Here is a 19,783-nt window from a genome sequence, read left to right as displayed (position 1 = left end):
ATGCCCACTCGCAACTCCAACGGCCCTATAGAGGAGACGGCTCGGCACGGAAGCGTTGGCGGCGCCAGCATCAGCGGCGGGAGCGTGAGCGGGAGCGGGAGCGGGAGCAGCGTCGCCAACTCCAGCGCCGGACCCACCCGCAAACGCTCCATTGTCCAGAATGGCCGGCGTTTCTTCAGTGACCCGACGCTGGCCTACCCGTTCCCCATTGACCTCAAGGAGACGCACCGCCAGACCCTGTCGACCCTGCTGCGCTTGCGCCTCAACGGCGGGTGTCCCGTCTTGCGCAGCGATGAGCTCGTAGGTACGGGCACGGGTCCCGGCGCCTCTTTGTCTTCTTCTCTCTCGTCTGTCTCCTCGCAGCAACACCACCAGAACTTCAAGCCGCCGAGGCGCGTGCTCGAGGTCGGCTGCGGCTCGGGCGTCTGGTCTATGCTGTGCCACCGCTACTTTGCGCAGCACGGCCACAACGCGGTCTCCTTCGTCGGACTAGATATCCGCGGAGGAGGTGGAGGGGGCGGCGGGGCCAGCACCAGCACCAGCAACATCAGCGCCAGCAACGGCGGAAGCAGCAACGGCGGCAGCACCAGGAGCGGCGGCGGCAGCAACGGCGCCGGCCGGGGCGGCAAGGACGAGGAGGACGCGGCGGTGGGCCCGCCCGCGCTCGTGGACGAGGACTGCGACGACATGTACTGGCAGTTTGTGCAGCACGACTGCCGGCAGGCGCCCTGGCCGCTCGAATCGGCCGCCTTCGACCTCGTCGTCTTCAAGGACATGTCGACCGCCTTCACGCAGAAGGAGCTCGCCGCCGTGACGGACGAGCTCGTGCGCGTCCTACGGCCCGGCGGCGTCCTCGAGGTCTGGGACGTCGACAGCGTCCTGCGCTCGCTCAAGCCTAACGCCCCCGACTCCCTCGCGGCCAACAAGGGACGCAGGAGCGGCAGCGTCGGTGGCGGCGGCGGCAGTGTCGGTAGCAGTAGTCCCGGTGGAAACAACACCCGAGCCCACCGCGACCGCCAGCACCAGAGCCACAGCTCGCAACAACAGCAGAAAAAGCAGCAGCTAAAGGACGACGCCTACGCCGAGCTGGGCGTCTACGACGTCGACGCCAACATCCTGGGCCCCTCTTCGAACCCCTACATTGTCGAATACAACGGCTGGCTGAGCCAGGCCTGCGACGCCCGCACCGTCTCGCCCGTGCCCTGCGCCACCATCGGGCCCTTCCTCGTGCAGGAGGCCGAGACGCTCGAAGGCATGATCTCGAAGCGCTTCGCCATCCCCCTCAGCACCGACATCGGCTGGGAGAAGAGGCACCAACGGCTGTACGGCGGCGGCGGCGGCGGCGGCGGGGGACGAGTAGTAGTACTTCATCATCGGGAGGAGGAGGAGGTGCAGCAGGAGCAGCAGCATTAGTCAACGCGGAACGCGCGGCGATTCGCCATACGGCGCTCCAGTGCGTCGTGGATCTCATAGGGACCTGGGAGCCCATGCTGCGGTCCGTCAACAAGATGAGCCAGGAGAGCTGGGATGCCTGGTACGCCAAGGCGACGAAGAACTTGATGCTGGAAGGCGGCGCCGACAGGGGAGAGTGCCTAGAGGTTGGTGTCTGGAGCGTGAGGAAGAAAAAGAACAGGTGAATTTTTTACTTTTTGAGGCACCTTGTACATACCTACATACATACTCGAGTATGCCGACAGACCCCATCAATGCATACGATCATTACGTATCCTCACACATGATCCTCCATCATTCATTCACTCAATGCTTAATCTGAACTGCGTCTCGCCATTTTGAAGAATAAAACTCATCACCCGTCGCTTTTGCAACGAGAGCCAGAATAGAAAATCGCAGTATGAACTCGTATTATGTACGTGCGAAACTCAGGCTGTACAATCTTACAACAACAAAAACATCAAAACCAGCCGAAACCCCGTTTTATGCTCTGCAAAAACCCCGCTGTTCCCAATGCAAGTCCTTGCCCTGGCTGACCTTCACCGACAACCAGGGACTGGCCTGACAGGCCGAACAAGGGATAATTCTAGTATACGCTCATGTCCTCCAAGCTTGCTGCAGTTTCGTGAGGCAGCCAACGTCCAGTTTCGCTACAGGTCCGTCCTAAGCCCTGCCCATATCTCATTTGCTGTTCTTGTTGGCCTCCAAGATGCCCGCCAGCTCGGCTGCCATTTCGGGCTTCTTTACTTGCAAGAGCCACGTTTCCAAGCCGGCTCCGTCGTCCTTCGCCGTCATGATCTTGATGCTCGTCTTCTTCACCGTATCCGGCTTATAGTCAAACTGCGCCAGGAGTGCCTTGTTCATGGCAACGTGGCCACGAGGTTCGGCACGTAACAGTAAACGGACGCATCCCGTATTCTTGTTCTTCAGGACGCGAAGAGGACCAAGACCCTGAGTGCGCCATGGAGACTTGTTGCTGTCCTCATCCGCGTCGCCACCCTTGACAACCGGCACAAACTTTGTCGCCTTGGCACGCACTTCGAGGAGTATCTCCTCGTCTTCCTCGCCCGGGCCGCCAGTGGTCAGGGAAATTTGCTCCTGGGGAGCTTCCTCGCCATCCTGGGACTGCGGCTCAGGGGTGCCACCCATGGGCGTGCTGTTCATGCTCGAAGGCGCCGGGAACGGGGAGTCTGAATCTTTCTATTAGTTACAACCAAGCGCGACTGCGTTGAGTTGTACTTACTAGCTCCCGTCGAAGTGCCGCCGCCGGGTGGCTGTAGGCTGCCAAAGATGCCACTACCCTGTGGGGCCTTGTTGGCCGTGGGATTTTGCGAAGGGCTGGCCGAGGAGAAACTGAAAGCAGGCGCCTGAGATGCTCCGTTTGGCTGCGAACCAAACATACCAGAGCTGTTCGGCGCTTGAGATGCTCCATTGGGTTGCGATCCAAACATACCGGAGCTGTTCGGTTCTGGTGCTTTGGGGGCGTTGTTGCCACCAAACTGGAAGTTGAAGGACCCGGACGGCGTGGGAGTGGATGATCCGGCACCAAAGGCCGGTGCCGATGCGTTGGGGGCTGCACCACCGGCAGAGAAGGTAAAGGACCCCGGGTTAGAGGCACCACCTTGTTCATTACCACCAAAGGTAAACGAACTCGTGTTTCCTCCCGGAGTACCGGCCCCGAGAAGTTGAAGTCGAACTTGCTCGCGGGGGTGCCGTTCGTCGGTTGCGAAGCTGGGCCGCCAAACGATGGAGTGGGTGTTGTGTTCTGACCAGCGCCAAAACTGGGTGTCGTGGCCTGGCCGGCGCCAAAGCTGAACAAGGACGAGGGCGCTGCAACGGATTCCTTGGCCTGCGACTGGGATGCGTTGTTTTGGGATCCAAAGCTGAACATGGGTGCTGCTGTAGTCTCCTTCGCCGGACTAGCGTTGTTCTGCGACCCGAAACTGAAGATATTGGACTGAGCAGGCTTGGCCTCTTCGGGCTTCTTTTCAGCAGGTGCCGGTGCTCCGAAGGAGAAAGATGGAGTTGGGGCAGGGCTATTGCTGGCGAACATGTTGGCCGGCGCTGGCGCATTAGGCTTGGGCGTCGTCGAGCCGAACAAGGCCGACGAGCTACCCATGGCGGACGTAGCACCCTGCGATGAAGCCGGCTGAGAAGCTCCGAATGAAAGCTTCTCGGACGCCTGCTTGTCAGCATCCTTGTTCGCCTTGGCAAACATGCCGGTGGCACGCTTAATAGGTCTACCCCCGGATTCATCAAAGCTGCGCTTCGGAGTAGATGATTCAGCGGTGCTGTTTTGTGTGGCTGACTGTCCGAACATGTTATTCGGCGCGGGCTTGACACTGCTGAAGATCGATTGACCCAGGCCACCGTTGGCTGTTGGCTTATCCGCCTCGCTGGGCTTGTTAAATCCGGCGAATGGAGATGGGGCAGCAGGTGTAGGATCGGCCTTGGCTGGGGTAGACGAAGCCCCAAAGATGCTCTTTGGTGCCTCGGTTGTAGCTGTGGTCTTGGCTTCGGCTGGCTTTTGGGCCGCACCGAAAGGAGTCGAGGAACCACCAAAGATCGGGGCGGGGGCAGCTGAAGCTGTAGGCTTCTGCGTTCCAAATATGGATGAAGACAGTCCGCCATTCGGTGTGCTCGGTGTGGTCTCGGGGGCCTTCTTAGGGGCACCGAAGATGGACGACGATGGAGTAGCGGAAGGTACCTGTGAAGCGGAAGGCTTCGCACCAAAGATAGACGAGGCACTCGTGCTAGGCGCTTTAGCCTTATCCCCAGCGGGAGATGGTGCGGCGGCTTGGTTCGCAAAGATAGAAGTGCTCAATCCGTTCTTGTTACCAAAGCTGATGGGTGTAGTGGATGCGTTGAAAGTGTAATCGCCAGGTGCCTTTGTTGCTGGAGTTGTTGACGGCACCGGAGCTGGTGTGGCTGGCTTGGGTGGTGTTTCCTTGGGTGGTGATGGTTCCTTGGGCGGTGCTTCTACTGCAGTAGAAGTTGCTCGGAGTGGTTCGCCGTCAGGCCCAAAGGAAACTCTAGCGAACAGACCGCCGGCTTTAGCGTCGTCTGCGGGCTTCGAAGCAGTATCGAAGGGAGACGAGGCGCCACTCGGCTTCCCGAAATTGAAAAGCCCAGAGCCTCCCTGAATCGGGGGTGTGGCCGTGCCAGTGCTCGCAGCAGCGCTGGGCTCATAGCTGGGCGCAACGTCCTGGCTATCAGCTTCTTGTTCAGTCTCGTGTTCCGAGTTTGTATCGCTATCTGCATCGGCATCGGCCTCGTCCTTTTCGTTTCCGCTGTTGTTGGCGGAGCTCTCAGAAAGATAACCAAAGATGTTGCTGCTCCCAGTAGGTGCTGTGGCACTCGAACCAAACTTGTGACCTGTCAGAACCGAGTCCTTTGAAGCATTCAGAGTCGACCCTGGCTGGAAAAGGGACGACTTTAAAGCTGACGAGGAGCTAGATGGTCCCGATTGGAAGAGGGAAGACTTCAATGCTGACGCAGAGCTGGGAGCACCATTGGTGGGCGCGCCAAAGGGATTTGACTTCGTTGCGAAAGGGCTCTGAGAGTCATCAGGTTGTTTGGTAACGGCAAAGAGAGAAGGGGCCTTGCCCACGTCAGAACGCTTCACAGGAGAGCCTGCGGGCGTAGTGGTGTTCGATTGCACATTGTTGATGATGCCTTCGAGCCTGGACCTAGCAGTCGATGGGGTCTTCTGGACCTTATTCCGCTGGTTTTCGTCTACTTCGTCCTCCTCGTCCGCTTCTTCCACCCTGCGTTTGCTCTTGAGCGGCGAGGGTGCGAACTTAGGCGCCTTGTTCGTGGTAGGCTCGTCGTCCAGGTCCATGTTGCGCCTCTTATTATGGTTGGCAGTAGAAGCCTTCAAGGTGTTATCGCCCGGCTGCAGCTGCTCGTCGGCTTTACGCTTTGTCGAGGCCGATACTGAGCTGACAAACGCGCTTGCACCGACCTTGGCTGCTGGCTTAGCGGCCGGCTTCTCTACCACGGGTTCCGGCAGGCCATGCGCAGCTCTCCATCTCTTCATGACTTCCTCTGACGGTTTCACGTTCTTGAACTCGTACAGACCATAGTGCAACATGATCAAGCCGCGGCTCTTCTCATACTCCTTGGCGAAGTTTAAAATATTCACCTTCCAGTCCTTCTTGACAAATATCTCGTTTGCCGCGTGTTTCAGCCGTCGCAGATCGAGGATGCAGAAGAACTGTCTTCGTTGGAGGTCATCGAAATCAGGCGGGCACTTGTCGGCAAGGTACTGGTCGGCGTACACGGTGCCTCTTTTCGTCAGGGGTTCTGGGATGGAGTTGGCCAAGGCTTCGCCTGTGAGGTTGGTGTCGGGCTCTGGGATTCGCATCTTGAAGAGCTCGGCCGATGTGGTGCCAGCCATGCCTGCATTGGTAGTCTTTGGCGGGGGCGCAAACTTGCGAGCACCCGCTGAGGCCTTCAGAGCCGTTGCTGGGAGAGCCGGCGCGAACGTGGCGGTCCGAGACGGTTTGGGCGTCGCCGTGTCGAAAAGATTTCGAGTAGGCCTCGCGGCGGACTTGCCTAGGGTAGGTTTGGAACGCGCCGGGGATGTTTTCGTCATCGGTACAAGAGATGATCGGAATCGCGACGCGGCTGGAGTCGAACCGGTCGGGAAAGATGCGCCTCGCTGGCCCGTGACGGGTTGCGCCTTGCGAGGCGTGTAGTCTAAACTGAAGCTCATCGTGACTCTGTGATGGATTGACAGGTGACGATGGCGCGGAGAGGGGGATTGGTGTCCTGAAGAAGAGGACTACACGTGGAATCAGATGGCGGAGATTCGGGAGGAATGCGACGCGATGTGTGGGAGATGGAAATGGGTTATCAAGGGTGCCGGGTGGTCCACAGGGAAGCCAGCAGCATAGTGTAGTGAGACCTAACTGGGGACAACAGGGTGAAATCAACGAAGGGAGGGAGCCCCAAAAATGCCGGCAGGAAGGTCGCTGCACTTGTTGTTTGCCTTGAAAACAAGTCAAATCAGGCGAGTTTTGGGAATACTCATAGTCCGGAGGCTGTGGTGTCCGGAGTGGTGGTCGTGTCGTGACGGGTCTGGATAAGAAAAATTGTGAAGGGGCCTCGACGCGATGCTTGTCGATCCTCGAAAGCTTTCTAAGGAAAAGCAGGGGGCCACGGTCCAAAAATTTTGGGCGTGAAGAGAGAATGACGGGTTGCTTTGGGAAGAGGAGCCGGGCTTGTTTGCTTTGGGCTGCTTTGCTTTGCGTTGCGTTGCGTTGCGTTGCGGGCAGGCACAGTGTGGCAAGCTAGAGAAAGAAAATTGAATGTTGAATGCAGGTGCAGGTGCTGAGGTGCAGGCAAACTTGACTCTCGCTCTGTCTCTCTCTCTGTCTCTCTAGGCTCCTCTACGGTGCCACAGTACAAAGGTAGGCCGGCAGCAACAAGGAGCACAAGCACAAGGGTGGCAGGTGGGAGCGCGACCGACTGTATGAGAGTCAGCGAGAGAGAGTCAACGACAGTCAACGAATGAGAGGCGACTGGAGGTGATCTGTGCTCGGGGCTAAACTGGAGTGGGCGCCTAGTGCAAACTGCAAAGGTGGCCATGCCGGGGCCATACGAGGAAACTCGCGTCAGCCAATCATCTCCTGCCCAGCGCCCAGGGCGGGCGGCATTCCAGGCACTGAATTCTAAGGTAGCCTCTGACATGCACACTGACGGGGATGTTGATCGCATCGTCGCCAGAGGAACGAAAACAACACCCTGGGCTACTGCGCGGCCGGCATTCCACCCAATCGATGCCTGCATGCGTGCATTCATTCTTTCCATCCCTCCATCTACCAACGAACCAACCTGCTCTGGTCGACCTGCATAGGGCCAGTCGCCGGCCGTCTCGAACCCGCCTCCTGTGGCCGACAGATTGGACAAGTAGCAACTACTCACCTGTGGTCCAAACCGAATCGGCATGTGCAACACAGGTACTGAAGAATCGAGCAAGGTCTTGGGAATTTTGGGGTTGGCGCATAGAAGAAGAAGAATACCATGACTACTGCAAAGTTCGAGGTGTTCTAGAAAGCACCGCACCGCCGTGTCGGGTTCTGGCAAGTCGGCCCGCCTGCTGCAGTCGATTACAGAAGTTATGTCCATTGTTGGGAGGTTGCGAATTTACCTACGTGCTCGCTGTTGCTAGTATGGAGGTCCTGGTAGATTTGAGAACAACTGATACACTTCTAGACTTCCATGACGACGACAACTATCCCTCCAGTGGCAGCCGACGCGAAATGCCACGACAATTTCAGAACACCATCTCGAACGTCGGACACCATCTCCATCATCAGTCCCGAATGATCACAAAATAGGTCAAGTGAAACTAGACAGCAATGCTGGCGCAGAGTGCAGTTAAGAGTATGCAGATGGGCTGCTTTTCAAATTGTAGTATCAAACGGGTGGTATCAAATAATAGTAAGAGGGCGGTGCTCGATTCTGCCTGAAAGAAGAGCTCCATCGGCGGTCATGGTTGTCGTAGGTAGCGGTCGCGGCATATGTGTACAAGACTGTGTGTAGTTTTACAACTTGGCCTTGGTCTGCGCCTTCTTCAGGATAGGCTCCATCTTAGTTGCCTTCATCACGTCGCCCTTGATCTTGAGCTTGCCCGACATGAACAGCCGCTGTGCGTTGCCCTGGCCGGTGACCAGCTTGCCAAAGTCCTCGTCCGAAAGCATAAGGGTGACTAGGTAGAATGAGAGAAGTCCGATTAGTGCCCGTACTCTAGTAGCTGCAGCCGCGCAAGGGGTGGGGGCTAGTGTCCATCCTTGAGAAAAGCGAGTTCACCAGTTCATCAAACACGTACCAGTGGGCTTGTCGCCTAGACCCTTCTCGACGGTGCCCTTCTCCTTGAGGTCGATGTGCCAGCTGTCCGTCTCGCCGGCCTTGTTCTTCAGCGTGAAGGCAAATACGGCGTTGCCCTGCTTGATGGCATCCTTCTTGTCGGCCTCGCTGGAGTTCAGGGCCGAGTTGATCGCTTCGAAAGCGGCGGACGAGGGGAACTTGTCTGGAGGACGGGGGTTGTGTGTTAGTCTTGTGCTTATTAAAAGGTTCGAACCGGAGCAGATAGGGAGCGCATTCGCGCACGACCGGTGGCTTGGAAGGGGAGGAAAGAGTTGGGTACATACCATTGGCGAGACCCATCTTGACTGACTGGCTTGGCTGGCTAGGAGACGATGATATATAGACTGGGAGAATCGACGTTTGAGATGGAAGAAAATGTTGTACGACTCTGAGTGGACTACTCGACTTAACTGGGGGTGACAGAATGGGATATGTAGATTAGGACAACGGTTGGTTGGAGCACCAGCGAACGGCAGATGGTTGTACCAATATATTTAACCCCCGTAATGGTAATGGGACGACTACTCTGGGCTCGGCAAAGGGCCCCTAGACTATGACGCTCGCTTGTCAGCACCGCGCGACCACATGTGAACTGAACCTCGGCGCATTCTTTCGCAATCCCGTTTCATGTGGTTCGACCATGCTAACCTTTAGTGCCAGCCCGTGCTTTCGGATTCGCTTACTTCCAGCCTTCCAGGCCAACAGTGAGTGAGTGGCTTGACCTCTTGACCTTCCCAGCAAAAAGCCCCCGGAGCCACGAGCAGACGAGTCAGCAGCCGGTGCTTTTGTGGCTGGAGCTGGGCATTTGGCGGTTGGGCGAGCAAGTCGGCAATAATCACCAGCATTGAATGCAGGCATAGGCAGGCGCGGAAGAGGAAGATCTACAGCTAGTGAGGCCAAACCCCACACTGACTGGCCTGGGGTAAAATATTGCATTAACCCAATAGCCTCGGCGCTTGTCCGCATGTCATGTCTTTTCTTGCCTGTGTCGCACTGGCCTTCCCGGAAGGTCAGGAGGGGGTTGTGGCTTGCCTCATGTAGCGAGTGTATGTATGTATGTGTGCATGGCTTCGAGATTGATGTCTGTCACGGACTGGTTCTGTGCTGTCGACTCCTGCGATCCGCGCTCGATGTAATACGAAGTCGAACTTGCATTGATGTCTCACAAGTCAATCGATAGAAGAAGCGCTAGTCCCTGGCGACAGCTGATGGAGGTCCAAACTCTATTACGTGAGAAGCCAATGCGCCCGGCGGATAGGGGTTGCGTACGGAACAGCCACTGGGTTGGAAGACCATCGACGACTTTACTACTGTCAGACCCCTCAACCAATACACTACAACGCTATAGCCCACCGAACGCCCACTCCTCTCCGTCCTCCTCCGCCCCTTGACCGCCGGAGCGTTAGGTTGGTGGCGCCTTGTTCCGAGTACTTCGGCGAAGCCCTACCACAGTGGCGGTAGCCCTGGTGATCTTCGAACCTGGTCCAGACCAGCGGCTGCCATCCTTTCCTCTGGGAGTCCCATGGCTCTCATGCCTCACCTCGTCATCTCCCAGAGCATGGAAGGCATTCCCTCTTGTCCGATCAGCTTGAGAAATTAGCCCATCAGTAGCAGGAGACTGCTGGATTCTGGCAGATCTATTGCCTATTCGCCCACCAACCCGCTTACTGGCCAGACTCCCCTTTTCGTCTTCATCGTCATCAACATGGGTTCGCTTCCGTGTGTTCAAAGTAACCGCAGTCAGGAAGACTACCTCATCCGCTTCCTCCTCTTTCACGATAACCATCTTCTCTGGCTTGACTGCTGGGCTACCATCTCCAGTATCATCAGCTTTGGCATTAGTGCTTACTAGCATGATGCTTGATTCTTGTTGCTTGACCGCGATGTTTCTCCCTCCCTTTCCTGAGCTCTCCCATGAATTTTCTGTTACCTCCTCTTTCTTGACTCTAGCTATTCGAACATTATCTACCGTCTCCTCTTTCTTTATGCCGGATTTAGAGTCACCCATTTCAGTCTTCACGGTGGGCCGTGTTGCGGAAGTCCTATCCTCCTGCTTCACATCCCCCCTTTGAATGATGAATTCCAGAAACTCTTGCTCGCTGAGGATCTTAGTGCCATGGGTACCAAAGCAGGCGACCTTCCAAGGAGCTGGCCGCATGCCTACTACTGTGTAGCTCGTATTCTCGCTCGGGTTCGACTCAACAACTCCCCCAATGCTTAGGACCATGGCCTCGGCTTCATCTTGCGTCGTCGCGCTGAATATGCCAGTGATCACAAAGGTGGGTTTGGTGCTAACTTGATCCCTGGCGAGCGCAATGGGTACTGGGACCACGGGTATAATGATGGGCCCGACCTTGATGGGCGAGGGCGTAATAGTGCCCCGTCGCCGGATGCCGGTCCTGCCTGGCGTGTTACACATGGGTTCCTAGGTGAGGTGTTAGTGGGAAAATGCTCAGGGGTTTCTAATCTTTGAAAGAGATCCTACATACCCCATTGAAGTCTTCATCGTCAATATGACCCTGCGCCACTACGCGGCGGACTCTAGCTTGCAGCTCGGGGAACTCCGCTAACTCATTGAACCCTTCGATTCTCGCCCAGTCATAGACGTCGCCGTCCGAGTTGTATATGGCCGCCTGTAGGTTCTGGAGCTGTCTCCCGGAAACGCAGCCCCAGTGCTTCCATTTCCACTGGCCGCAGCACATGAAGGGGAGATCGACCCAGGTGCCGAAACGGAGCGCGCCCTGCAGGATATTGTACTCGAACCTCTGGCATTGGCTGTCCTGGCAGACGGTCCAGCCAGTGGGCGCCAGTTCTGTGCATACCAAGGATATATAAAAGTAAGCCTTGGTTAGGGCGGAAGGGAGAACAGTACATATCAGTTCTGCGGTGACTCACCCACACGATACGACATGGCAAGCACGACACGGCGCGTTCTGCTTGCCCAATACGGCACAATCGCTCGCACGATGATGTGTGTTGGGGGATCCCGGCAGGGTCCGGAAGAGGACTTAACTCGAGATTATACCTAAGTCATCCAACGCCTACTGTATTACTGAACCCGGTGGACAGCATTGTAAACAAGTCGACGCCGCGAGAAACGGAATGGGCTGCGTTTGCAACACTGCATCAGGGCTGGCAGGATTTCCGCGGGGAGACCCTTGCTTTCAGCTTGGGAGAGCGCGGGGGCTGACTCCACGTTCTACCGAATGCTTGGCTTGGACTGGACGGATCCCCTACCCAAAAAATAACCTTAACTAAGAGCTAAGAGAGTGTGCGGGAAAACTGTGGAGAGTATATTAGTCAACTATATAGTCTGTACTAATACGAATATAGTAGACTATACCTCAGGCATTATATAGAGTCAATAGCTTCATGGATTCTCGAAACACAGAATGGACTGTGATATCCAAGCCTGGCAGTCTTGTCCGAGCGAGATCACTGACCAAAATGCTAGCCCACTGCGCTCGATATGTACGCCATCAAACTTGGCGCTCAGCTTGAGTCACCGTCGCTTCTGCTCATGAGTGCGGGCTTCTCGAGGAAACCAGCAATGCATGCCTGACCGGAACGAAAAGGAATTGGAAAGTCTACTCCCGTACCCCTTACTCCGTAGAGTGACGCAGCAACACAATAATACGCCGTATATGTATATTGAGCTCGCTTCGGGCAATGGATATCGTAGATCTAATAGGAAAGTTCTAGCAGCGAATGAAGCTCCGTTTCACCCCGCTTCGTTTTCTAGGTTGCAGAAAAAGAAAACACATAGGTGCCAGAGTCAGCCAACCAGAGCAAAGGGACTCCGAGAACCGGTTTCTCGTTCGTCTCCCCGAGTATACTGTCAAGTACTTTAACGAATAGCATGCCGCTTAGGGTGGTATTAGATAGCAAAAAGTACTTACACAGATGTACATGTTAGCACCTAGATAGTATTCCCTTTCTCCATGGTTTTCCATGTCTTTCTGGTCTTATGAACCATAATTGGCATCTTTGTATCGGCTTCGCTTCGCTACAATGCAGCTCAAAGACGGAGTCAGCACTCTTACGGCTTCGGCAACACCCTCGCTTACCCGTACCATGTGGTAACTAATAGGCGAGTGAAAACCGTCGGGTGTTCCGGAAATGGAGTTTCTGGAAATGCCAGAAGTGTCACTGCTAGTGTAATGTAATGCTCAAAAGTGCCTGCCAAACTGCGCCATCGCACCATGCCTTTTCGCCATCCATGCCATCACGACTGTTTGTTCGCTGGTGTTCGTGCGCGCTGCTCCAATCAGCGGCCCCGAAGCGAGATTTCATTGGGAATCCCCAAGATCCCGGGGTGCGTGGCTGCCTTACGTCCGCATATCGAGCTGTATTTCCGCGGGATCTACCCGACCTCTTGGCTTGTGTAAAGATAAACCAAAATCCCCAAAACGGCAGATGGGGTGCGGTGTCAGGTGGATCGATCGACTTTGCAACTCCCTGATAAAGGAAGAACCATGCGCCTTCCCAACTTCCTGTATAAGGGGGGGGGCACCTCACAAGACTCCCTGCCACAAATGCCGACGGAATGGATGGAGAGACATTTCCAAGATTACCCCCTAACCACTCTACCGGATTGGTCGATAGCCCTGGGCGGGCAAGGTTGACAGGTTGACAAGTTGACAGGTTGTATGTGTGTTGCGCTTGCTAGCAGGGGCTCAAGGTGAAAATCGCAAGAAAGCGCCCGGGCGTGACGAGCAGCGGGAGAAGACGCAACAGATAAGCTTCTTAGTCGAGCATGGCCGACGTTTCTCACGTAAGATTTCGATTGCTGTCCAGCCGGTTTACTAAGTGGAAACCTCGGGTGGGTGGCTGTCAGAAGTGAGGATATTGCTGGCCTGAACGCATACTGTTGTATCGAGGTATCCATTATGTAGACAGACCGTTGTCAGTCGTATGAGAGTCCAATAGGCTATCTTTGAGACACCTCGGGGCTTACATTCCCGAGCTTTGATAGTGGTGTGGCCTTGTCAACGGCAGAGCAAGAGCAACAGCTCGGGATATAAAACCCCATAAGCATGCAATGCTATATCCCGCAGACGCAGGGGTGTGACGCACTGAAGTCGATAGAAGCTGGTAGACGTACATGAAACGACGCAGCAAGTGAGATTACTTGATGGGACGAACTAGAGCCACTCTCCCGGTGGCGAGGCACAAGATTGGGGTTGCAATACCACCAGACGTCGTTGTTTTCTCGCGTCCAGAGAGGTTGGGGGTTTCACGGGTGACGCAGCATGACCCATTCAGAACACCAAAGTGGCCGAAAAGGGGAAGCCGAAAGGATGTCAGGTTAACCCAGTTTGCCAGTTCAGGGGCACCTGGAGAGATGTACGGCGGGTTCTGATCGTATCTAGCGGGTGACATCGCATGCCATTGTGCTTGACAGCCCCTGTCGTTTTGATCGTTGGGAAGGGGGGTTGATTACTGGTGAAGGGCCTAGGTGCTAGGCTGCCAGGGGGCACAGCATGTCAGACGTCCGTCGTAATCTGAGCCCAATTCTGTCCAGTGGAAAGTTGCTTGGCGGCTCGCTTGGCGATTATCTGCTGGGCCCCAGGTTTGGTGGGCGGCGGAAAGCGCAAGATGACCGAAGCAATCACAGGGCGGAACGACATCGGCGATGATGAAGAAGGGGCGGGCGGAAGCAATCGACAAGCCTCTGCAGCTCAACCTTGCATGGGGCTTGGGCGGAGACTCGCTGCTACTGGGAAGATAATATAATATGTAGTGGAAATTTCGAAGGTGTGTGCTTCTGTCCTCTGCTTGGCCTGGCTGCTTTGGGTACTTTTGCTTCTTAGAGGCAATGCGGGGTAGTAGCACAGGCGATTGTTTCTCGTCTGGACCACTAATGCAATGCATCCAATCCACGTTTGCCCGTCCCCCCAAAAAGTGATGATGACCAACGACAACAGCAGGGCGTACGTTACTCCGACCCATGTCGACTGTTGCGGCCCTGGGCGTTCTGCAGTTACATATGGGGAAGAACAGAACGGATGTCATCATGAGACTAGGTATGTCATGTGCATTGGATCGAGGTCGACGTCGACAACAACATTTCGCCCGTGGGTTTTTGGCGGGTGTCGCACTATTTGTTCCCAGTGCTATGTTGGAACAAAAACGAACTTTAGGAAGGAAGGAAGGAAGGAAGGAGGAAAAGCGGACTGGGGGAAGCCAAAAGAAACCTTGGAACTCGGAAAAGAAAAGCCATGAAGAAACAAGCAAAGCATCCCTCAAGCCCCTCCGATATCTTCAAGCCATGTCGATCTATTTACTGAAGCAAGCTCCCGCCAGCCCGCGTTGACTGGGTAAGAGTATGCAAGGTATTTATGCGATGGAAGCAAAGGGGCGTTACATCGAGATGTACGTACTTGTGCTTACTTGATAGACGAAGGGTGCAGCAGACAACCTTGCAACCAACCTTGCAACCATTGCTGCCGATGGCCGTGCGGAGGAAATGCCCATCAAATGGCATCATTAGAAATACCCCCAAGGCAAGACTCAGCACCCAATCCCATCCTTGGGTCCGGCCCGCGCATGTCTGCTGCTGACAAGAACCACCCACGGCCATGTCCCAAGCCCCAACTACAACACGCCCGAGCAATCCCACACATATAATCCTCTGACTTGCCCATCCGCGCTCCTAAGGCTGACGTGTGCACTGCTATAAATGTGATATCCCCAGAAGCCGTCTTGTCTTGGTAGTTATTTGCGAGGTAATAGCGTCCGGTATTACACACGTCCTGCTCCACCCAGCCACCCGCCGCCATGGCTTCGGGCAGACGAGCCCAGGGTTGTTGGACTTGCAAACGTGAGTGCCCAAACCAATAGGCCCCTCGCCACTCCTTCCAGTGGAAGGAGTATGTATAGCTTCCTCTGACCCGCCACGGCTCCAGAGCGCAAGATCGGCTGCGATCGCGGATATCCAGCCTGCAACAACTGTCTCAGGACCGGGAGGGAATGCCTGGGCTATGGCATACGGCTTGCATGGCCCGACCAGCCAGATGGCCGTCGTCGCGTCAACCGCATGCCGGACCGTGTCTTGCACCTCTCCCCGCCAACTCAGAGCACTATGGCAAGCAGTTCCTGAATTTGACCTACGCCGACCTCTCGAGACCCAGCCATGGCTGCGCCGGCGAAAGCCTGGCCGTCGTCGTCCAGGAGCCGCCCACGCCGCGCCTGAAACGCTTCGTCCCGTTCGTGCCCAACATGCACGAAAGAGACACGCATCTCATGCGGTATTGTGAGTTTTCTGAAACACTCCTTATGCTACCACGGCATGGGGCTAAGAAGTCGGGTACCCAGACGAGCAACGCCTTTCGGCCATGATCTCGACCATTGACATCAACAACGGTTTCCGGGTAGAGCTGCTTCCTATGGCGCTTGGCAATTCTTCCGAAGCTGCCCACGGCCTCCATAACGCCATGCTGGCCCTGGCCGCGCTGCGTAAGCGTCCCTTGTCTCCTCGCTCGGGTGTTTCCCTGTCAGTTGCGTGTCTGCCGTGATGTCTGATAGTGCCCATATGTATTTGTCACCCCAGCTCGCTAAACCGTAATCATATAGATCTTTGGGGGACTGTGGAGGCGTACCCATATAAGATAAAAGCCCTCCGATCCCTGTCTTCGTCCATTTCAGCGGGATCTATAGGCAGCACGGCTACCCAGCTTGCAACATCAATGATGCTATGCGTCTACAGTGTTTGTTTCCTTCCCGTCACCTCGGGCTTGCTCCAGTCCAACTAACTCCTGCTCCAGGTCTTTGACGAGACTGAAGGCAACTGGAACATGCATCTGAACGGAGCGAAGAACATGCTCAACCAACTGTCTATTACCGGTGGGAATCAGTTCAGACACTGTTTCCTGTACACGTGGTTCCTTTACCATGAAGTCCTTGGCTGCTTCAGCAATCCGCACCTATACGGGACCCATGGACCGTCATCTCTGCAGGGTGGACGTGATTTGGGATTGGACAAGACTATTGTACGCCTACTGCGCCGTCAAATTACACCCGGTATTGGCTGACAAATGATCACAGATAATCGGTTCCCTCGGCTGTTCTATAGAGGTCATGGAGATCATCAGCTATGTGAACGGGCTGCGTGCGGCCGACCTGCGAGGCGACGCGGCTCACTACTCCGCCGAGGAGAAGACGCGCAAAAACGAAGAGTGGCACAGAATTGAGGCGAAACTCGCAACTCTAGAACAGACTCTTGCTCCAGATTCCACTGATAAGCTAAGCCAGTCCGAACGTACTCGGATCCTCACCACCGCCGAACTCTACCGAGTGGCTGCCTCCCTTTACCTGCAGAGGACGACCAACAGCCCCCAAGCCTTAGAGGCCAGGTCGATATACCTCACGCAGGCTTTCCAACTGCTAGGAAACCTAAGCATCTGCACAAGTCCCTGGCCACTGTTTGTTATAGCCTGCGAATCCGAGGCAGACGAGCAACGAATCGAGATCCTGCTGAACCTGGACAAGATGGACAAAGAGCGTCACATTGGCAACTACTACGTCCTGCGAGAAGTCATCGAGGTATACTGGAAGCAACACGACCTCCAAGCCGACAGTGCACGACAGTCTCAAACTAAGTGGTGGGACATTGTCGATTTGAATACTGCTGCCCCGTGGTTCATCTGAGTCAATGCAGACTCACACTTCCTTCAGGTATGTTTCCCCAGATACCTGGGCCTTACCATCGTTCTTCATGACGCTTATTTTTCCATGCGCGTCACATGTTTATCTACCGACGGGTTGACTAACAGACTCAGGAGGTCGGGCCGGGCGTAATGCCCCACGACATCGATGAATGCCTTGGGGTAGTCGATGTCGCGCAAGTTTACATTCGCTTTGAGGATGACTTCTTCTCCGGCGCCTACTGGCTCGCAGAGCGGCTTGCCATCGGGCCCGAATATCATAGAGAACCCACCCCCAGGCTATTAGCAGCAAGATCTGATGTTAGTCGTCGACTTCTGGGAGGACAAGGGCGATGATCGATGATCGAGGCGAAACGTACGGTTTTGGTAACAGGATTCCCCGTCAAGTTGTTCTTCTCCAGGTTCTCCTCGGTTAGGATTTGAGAGGCCACGATGACGAAGCACTGGCCTTCGATGGCCATAAACTGGCTCGCCCGGTAGCTCGCCTCCCCGGTTTCGTGGTATAGCCATGGGAGCTTTTTAGGGTCCGGCATCTCGAACTCGGCGGGCCAGCTCGCGACATGGATCTGCACGCCCTGGGAGTACTCATAGTAGCGCAAAAGGGGCTGCAGGTGCTCCCAGCAGTTCAGACCGCCGATTTTGCCAAAAGGCGAAGGCACAACGCACGTGAGCGACTCGGCCTGCCCCTCGCCCCAGATGGTCCGCTCGATGTGCGTCGGCTTGATCTTGCGGCGGTGGTGGACGATCTCGCCCTCGGGCGAAATGAACGACTGGCCCATGTAGAGGCTTCCACCGTCGCGTTCGCTGTATCCCAAGACGATAAACATGCCCGCCTTCTTCACCGCCGCCTGTATCCTTCTCATTTCCTCCGAGTCCCGCTTCAGGGAGTTGTTCATGTATTCGTGGATCACGTGGGTGTTCTCGACCACACTCGACGTCCACATAGACCTGGGCAGTAGTGAGCCAGTCGAGGTTAGCAGGCAGCACGGGGACAGGACTTGAGCATGGCAGCTCACCACTATGAGAGCACATACGTTAGCAGATACCCTTCAGGGGCGATTGGGATATTTATGAGGAGTGTCTTTTGGGCGTAGCAATTCACATTGGACTAAAACTTTGGCGGGTATAAGGCTTTCATATAGAAGGAACAATCTATAAGATTACTTACTGGGTAGCCTGGGATCCAGACTTCTGGGAATCCAAGAACCTGAACACCATCGGCTGCCGCCTCTTCGATGAGTTTAATAGTCTTGTCCACGCTGCCCTGGAGGTCTAGCCAAACAGGCTCAGCCTGCACTGCGCCCACTCGAACTGTTTGATCAGCCATATCGGTTGAGGGAGTATGTGTATGAGTAAACTTGAGACTGTTCAGAGGAAGGAGATTGAATTCAGTTTGGGGGGCGGCTCAGACGACTTAAGCTACAGTTTAAAAGGGGAGGATGGAAGCCTCAAGTAGGGGGCGAGGGCAGGGACCGGAGTACGATAATGACCTGTTTCGGCTACCTGTTCCCCTCCCCTCACTCTCGGCGACGAATCCTTCGGCGGCCCGGTCCACATGATCTCGCGAACCATTGCAGTTGTCTCCTTGTCGTGCGAAAGGGAAACCGCCAAACCAGCCAGAAACCCCACACAGCCCTGCTGCACCTCGACGCAAGGACGAAAGGGGAGAAAGAACCAGGAAGCACCATGTGCTTCTCCTATTGGACCGGTGCGACACCGCGACCTGCAAATGGGTGTTGCCTTTCATCCCCCCCTCTCTCGCCCCCAAGTAAGGAGAGAGGAGGTGTTGCGCGGCACCCTGCCCGTGCCCCGGCCCCGCATGCCAATGAGGTTGCTTCGCTCCCTGCGTGGAGTTCTGCGATCGCAAACTCCTTCCGGCAGGGCAGATAAGCAGGACCACCCCCCAAAACAACCCCGTGACCTGCACTACATGCATATGGATATGCTCCCCTTTTCCATATCGGCCGGGATTGTCCGATAATTCCCCAACCAGCAGCCACAAACGAACTGCGGGGAGCGGTCGAGACGTGGTGGTGTTTTTGGCCATTTTGAAGGCCACTTCTTGACCCCAATCTCATACTCGGCGATGGCCCTTTCCTCACTGCATCTGAGGAGTCTTTGCCTTGTTTTGGCCGACGGACGTGGGCATGTCGGAATACTCCTGAAGACACGATGGTCTGCCCCCGAGGCTGCTTGTATCGAGAGCCGAATATACATCATGTTTCACTCTGATGGTGCGTTGACGTAGCCAGGATCTTTCCACCGATTGGGGAATTGCAGAAGATAGATCCTCTCCATGAGGCGGATTAGAGCCTGCGCTGCGTGAGAGAAAGGATGTATCAAGACCAAAGAGTGATTGATAAACTCGCGAAGACAGATAACACTTATCTTGAGTATTGCCCATAAAATTGGCTTCCAATACCCCTTTCCAGCTCCCGACGACAAGCTGTCGAGAACTGCCTTGCTGCTCGCGATGTTACAGACTAACACCCATATACGCTATCGCGTCTAGGTGTCTGTTCATACCGGCAGCTCACGGTTACGTCAGGGGATGGGGACCACGAAGCATACCTATAAAAGAGGTATGAGGCACACGACAGGTTCGCAAATCATTCGTCCAAGTAGCATTGGCGCATAGTCAGCCGGAGGCTACAGCCAGCAGCTTTCCCAGAAATAAATAAATCCGCACCAGGGGATTTATCTGTCCTCTTGACGAGGGAGGAAACTTGGCGTTCGAGGGAACATTGGCAGCACTCGCGTGTGTGGGAGGGATGCCGCCGAAGCACCCCCTA

At 55.4% G+C, this 19,783-nt stretch overlaps 7 protein-coding genes across 7 annotated transcripts; 2 read left to right on the top strand and 5 right to left on the bottom strand.

The window, feature by feature from the left end:
• Window positions 1–1,637, top strand: PG997_004867 (S-adenosyl-L-methionine-dependent methyltransferase; the record flags this gene model as incomplete). The annotated part of the gene is made up of 2 exons (XM_066809182.1): window positions 1–1,362; window positions 1,455–1,637. The coding sequence occupies 2 exons, from the start codon at window positions 1–3 to the stop codon at window positions 1,635–1,637; spliced, it is 1,545 nt and encodes a 514-aa protein (XP_066672800.1).
• A 496-nt stretch (window positions 1,638–2,133) lies between these two features.
• PG997_004866 (nucleoporin nsp1) lies at window positions 2,134–6,169 on the bottom strand (the record flags this gene model as incomplete). Its single annotated transcript, XM_066809181.1, has 3 exons — window positions 2,134–2,642; window positions 2,696–3,025; window positions 3,100–6,169. 3 exons carry the CDS (start codon window positions 6,167–6,169, stop codon window positions 2,134–2,136), a joined length of 3,909 nt encoding a protein of 1,302 aa, XP_066672799.1.
• A 425-nt stretch (window positions 6,170–6,594) lies between these two features.
• PG997_004865 (uncharacterized protein) lies at window positions 6,595–7,584 on the bottom strand (the record flags this gene model as incomplete). Its single annotated transcript, XM_066809180.1, has 1 exon — window positions 6,595–7,584. The coding sequence occupies one exon, from the start codon at window positions 7,582–7,584 to the stop codon at window positions 6,595–6,597; it is 990 nt and encodes a 329-aa protein (XP_066672798.1).
• A 419-nt stretch (window positions 7,585–8,003) lies between these two features.
• PG997_004864 (uncharacterized protein) lies at window positions 8,004–8,625 on the bottom strand (the record flags this gene model as incomplete). Its single annotated transcript, XM_066809179.1, has 3 exons — window positions 8,004–8,167; window positions 8,288–8,488; window positions 8,610–8,625. 3 exons carry the CDS (start codon window positions 8,623–8,625, stop codon window positions 8,004–8,006), a joined length of 381 nt encoding a protein of 126 aa, XP_066672797.1.
• A 1,102-nt stretch (window positions 8,626–9,727) lies between these two features.
• On the bottom strand, window positions 9,728–11,236 carry PG997_004863 (uncharacterized protein; the record flags this gene model as incomplete). The annotated part of the gene is made up of 3 exons (XM_066809178.1): window positions 9,728–10,750; window positions 10,815–11,137; window positions 11,221–11,236. The coding sequence occupies 3 exons, from the start codon at window positions 11,234–11,236 to the stop codon at window positions 9,728–9,730; spliced, it is 1,362 nt and encodes a 453-aa protein (XP_066672796.1).
• A 3,869-nt stretch (window positions 11,237–15,105) lies between these two features.
• PG997_004862 (uncharacterized protein) lies at window positions 15,106–16,974 on the top strand (the record flags this gene model as incomplete). The annotated part of the gene is made up of 7 exons (XM_066809177.1): window positions 15,106–15,148; window positions 15,190–15,197; window positions 15,286–15,580; window positions 15,631–15,820; window positions 15,878–16,034; window positions 16,092–16,316; window positions 16,372–16,974. 7 exons carry the CDS (start codon window positions 15,106–15,108, stop codon window positions 16,972–16,974), a joined length of 1,521 nt encoding a protein of 506 aa, XP_066672795.1.
• A 74-nt stretch (window positions 16,975–17,048) lies between these two features.
• PG997_004861 (aliphatic nitrilase) lies at window positions 17,049–18,318 on the bottom strand (the record flags this gene model as incomplete). The annotated part of the gene is made up of 4 exons (XM_066809176.1): window positions 17,049–17,270; window positions 17,351–17,939; window positions 18,026–18,099; window positions 18,160–18,318. 4 exons carry the CDS (start codon window positions 18,316–18,318, stop codon window positions 17,049–17,051), a joined length of 1,044 nt encoding a protein of 347 aa, XP_066672794.1.
• Between the last annotated feature and the right edge of the window lie 1,465 nt (window positions 18,319–19,783).

This window comes from Apiospora hydei, assembly GCF_038363865.1.
Source record: "Apiospora hydei strain CBS 114990 chromosome Unknown utg000004l_segment0_segment0, whole genome shotgun sequence".
In the NCBI taxonomy this organism is placed as follows: Eukaryota; Fungi; Ascomycota; class Sordariomycetes; order Amphisphaeriales; family Apiosporaceae; genus Apiospora; species Apiospora hydei.
This window is presented reverse-complemented; position numbering and strand designations above follow the sequence as displayed.